The sequence below is a fragment of the Rhinolophus ferrumequinum genome, chromosome 4 (assembly GCF_004115265.2).
Source record: "Rhinolophus ferrumequinum isolate MPI-CBG mRhiFer1 chromosome 4, mRhiFer1_v1.p, whole genome shotgun sequence".
In the NCBI taxonomy this organism is placed as follows: Eukaryota; Metazoa; Chordata; class Mammalia; order Chiroptera; family Rhinolophidae; genus Rhinolophus; species Rhinolophus ferrumequinum.
In genome coordinates this window covers 74676799-74678293 of record NC_046287.1, presented here as the reverse complement: position 1 = coordinate 74678293, position 1495 = coordinate 74676799, and the positions used below count along the sequence as shown (strand labels likewise).

General features: G+C 42.8%; 1 protein-coding gene across 1 annotated transcript; it reads left to right on the top strand.

Moving 5' to 3' along the window:
• Positions 1–294: 294 nt before the first annotated feature.
• Positions 295–1212, top strand: ZFP42 (ZFP42 zinc finger protein). The gene has a single exon (XM_033104023.1). The coding sequence runs from the start codon at positions 295–297 to the stop codon at positions 1210–1212; it is 918 nt and encodes a 305-aa protein (XP_032959914.1).
• The last annotated feature ends 283 nt before the right edge of the window (positions 1213–1495 follow it).

The window sequence follows — 1495 nt, the reverse complement described above, 5'->3', positions numbered from 1 at the left end:
CACACAACTTGGGATACCCAAGTCAGATCTGGTCATGGCCCCATGTCTTCTGTCAGAGCTCAGTCTCTTACTCTTATGAAGTTTGTCAAAGAAGATGCGAATGTAGCCATTTCATTAGTGAAGTCAGTTCTAGGCCATTTTTTGAGGACATTTCCTGACAAAGGCTCTAATATTGGACCTAATGGTTACTATCTCAAAGCAGGTACTTGCTGAAGACTTACCCAGATCACTACCACCTGTAAGTGACTGATATATCCTGGCGCAAACCTTCAAGGAGGAAGCAGGCAGGACGACATGGACCAGCAACTGAACACAAGAGCAAAGAGGCATGGACAGGAAGGTCTGGGAAGAAGAGCCCTCACTGGGGATAAGCCAAATCCAGCTAAGCCAGCGCCAGCCCGGCAGGAACCTCTTGACACGATGTGGACCTTGTATGATGAAGATGGGTGCCAGGAGACTAGCCATCAGGCTGATGAAGAGAATTCCTCACCTGACTGTTACATAGAGTGCATAATAAGAGGTGAGTTTTCTGAACCCATCCTGGAAGAGGACATACTTCTTAAGTGTTTCAACAACCGAAAAGAAGGATCAGAACAAGAGCTTTCTCAACAGGCTCTTACAGCAAGCTCAGTTCTTGAATGCTCCTTGCACTGCATGGAAAAACCAGCAAAACAAGAACTTCCTCCAAACATTGTTGGAGAGAATTCACTTGCTGAGCATTCTGAGTACACGACAGGCAAGAAGCTTTCTCCTGAAGGAATACCCAGCACTAACTCATCAGACCCTAAACAGGTCGCAGAATTTGCTGGAAATAAGCCAAGCAAAAATATAGACTGTGCTGCTCCAGGAAAATATGTTTGTCCTCATAATGGATGCGCAAGACAGTTCAAGACTAGAGATTCCCTGAGAAGGCATATTCGCCTTCATGGTCCCCGATGTCACATGTGTGCAGAATGTGGGAAAGCATTCCATGAGAGCTCAAAACTAAAAAGACATTTTCTAATTCATACTGGCGAGAAGCGCTATCAGTGTACTTTTAAAGGGTGCGGAAAACGCTTTTCCCTGGACTTCAATTTGCGTACACATGTACGCATCCACACTGGGGAAAAACGTTTTTTGTGTCCCTTTGAAGGCTGTCGCAAGAGGTTTGTTCAGTCAAATAACCTGAAAGCTCACATGTTAACTCATGCGAAGACTGAAGAGAATCAGTGAAAGAGAAGATAGTATTAACAAAAGAGTGATTGGGGACAAACATGACTCACTGATTATTGTTTCTAGGAAAGAATTTTGGAACCAACGTTGCAACCCTACAAGACATATTTTTTAACATTACTAAGATGCTCCTATAGGTTGTGGTACCATTTTAAGAACATTGTGTACAGAATTATAGTATGCTTCCAACAGGCAGGTCAGTAATGAATTTACTTCAAAAGCATAATACTTAATACATTAAGAATTGGACTATTGGATATATGTGACTATTTTCACATGCCAG

Bases quoted from the DNA above. Each gene is read 5' to 3' on its own strand.
- ZFP42 (XM_033104023.1), top strand. From the start codon at position 295: ATGGACCAGCAACTGAACACAAGAGCAAAGAGGCATGGACAGGAAGGT.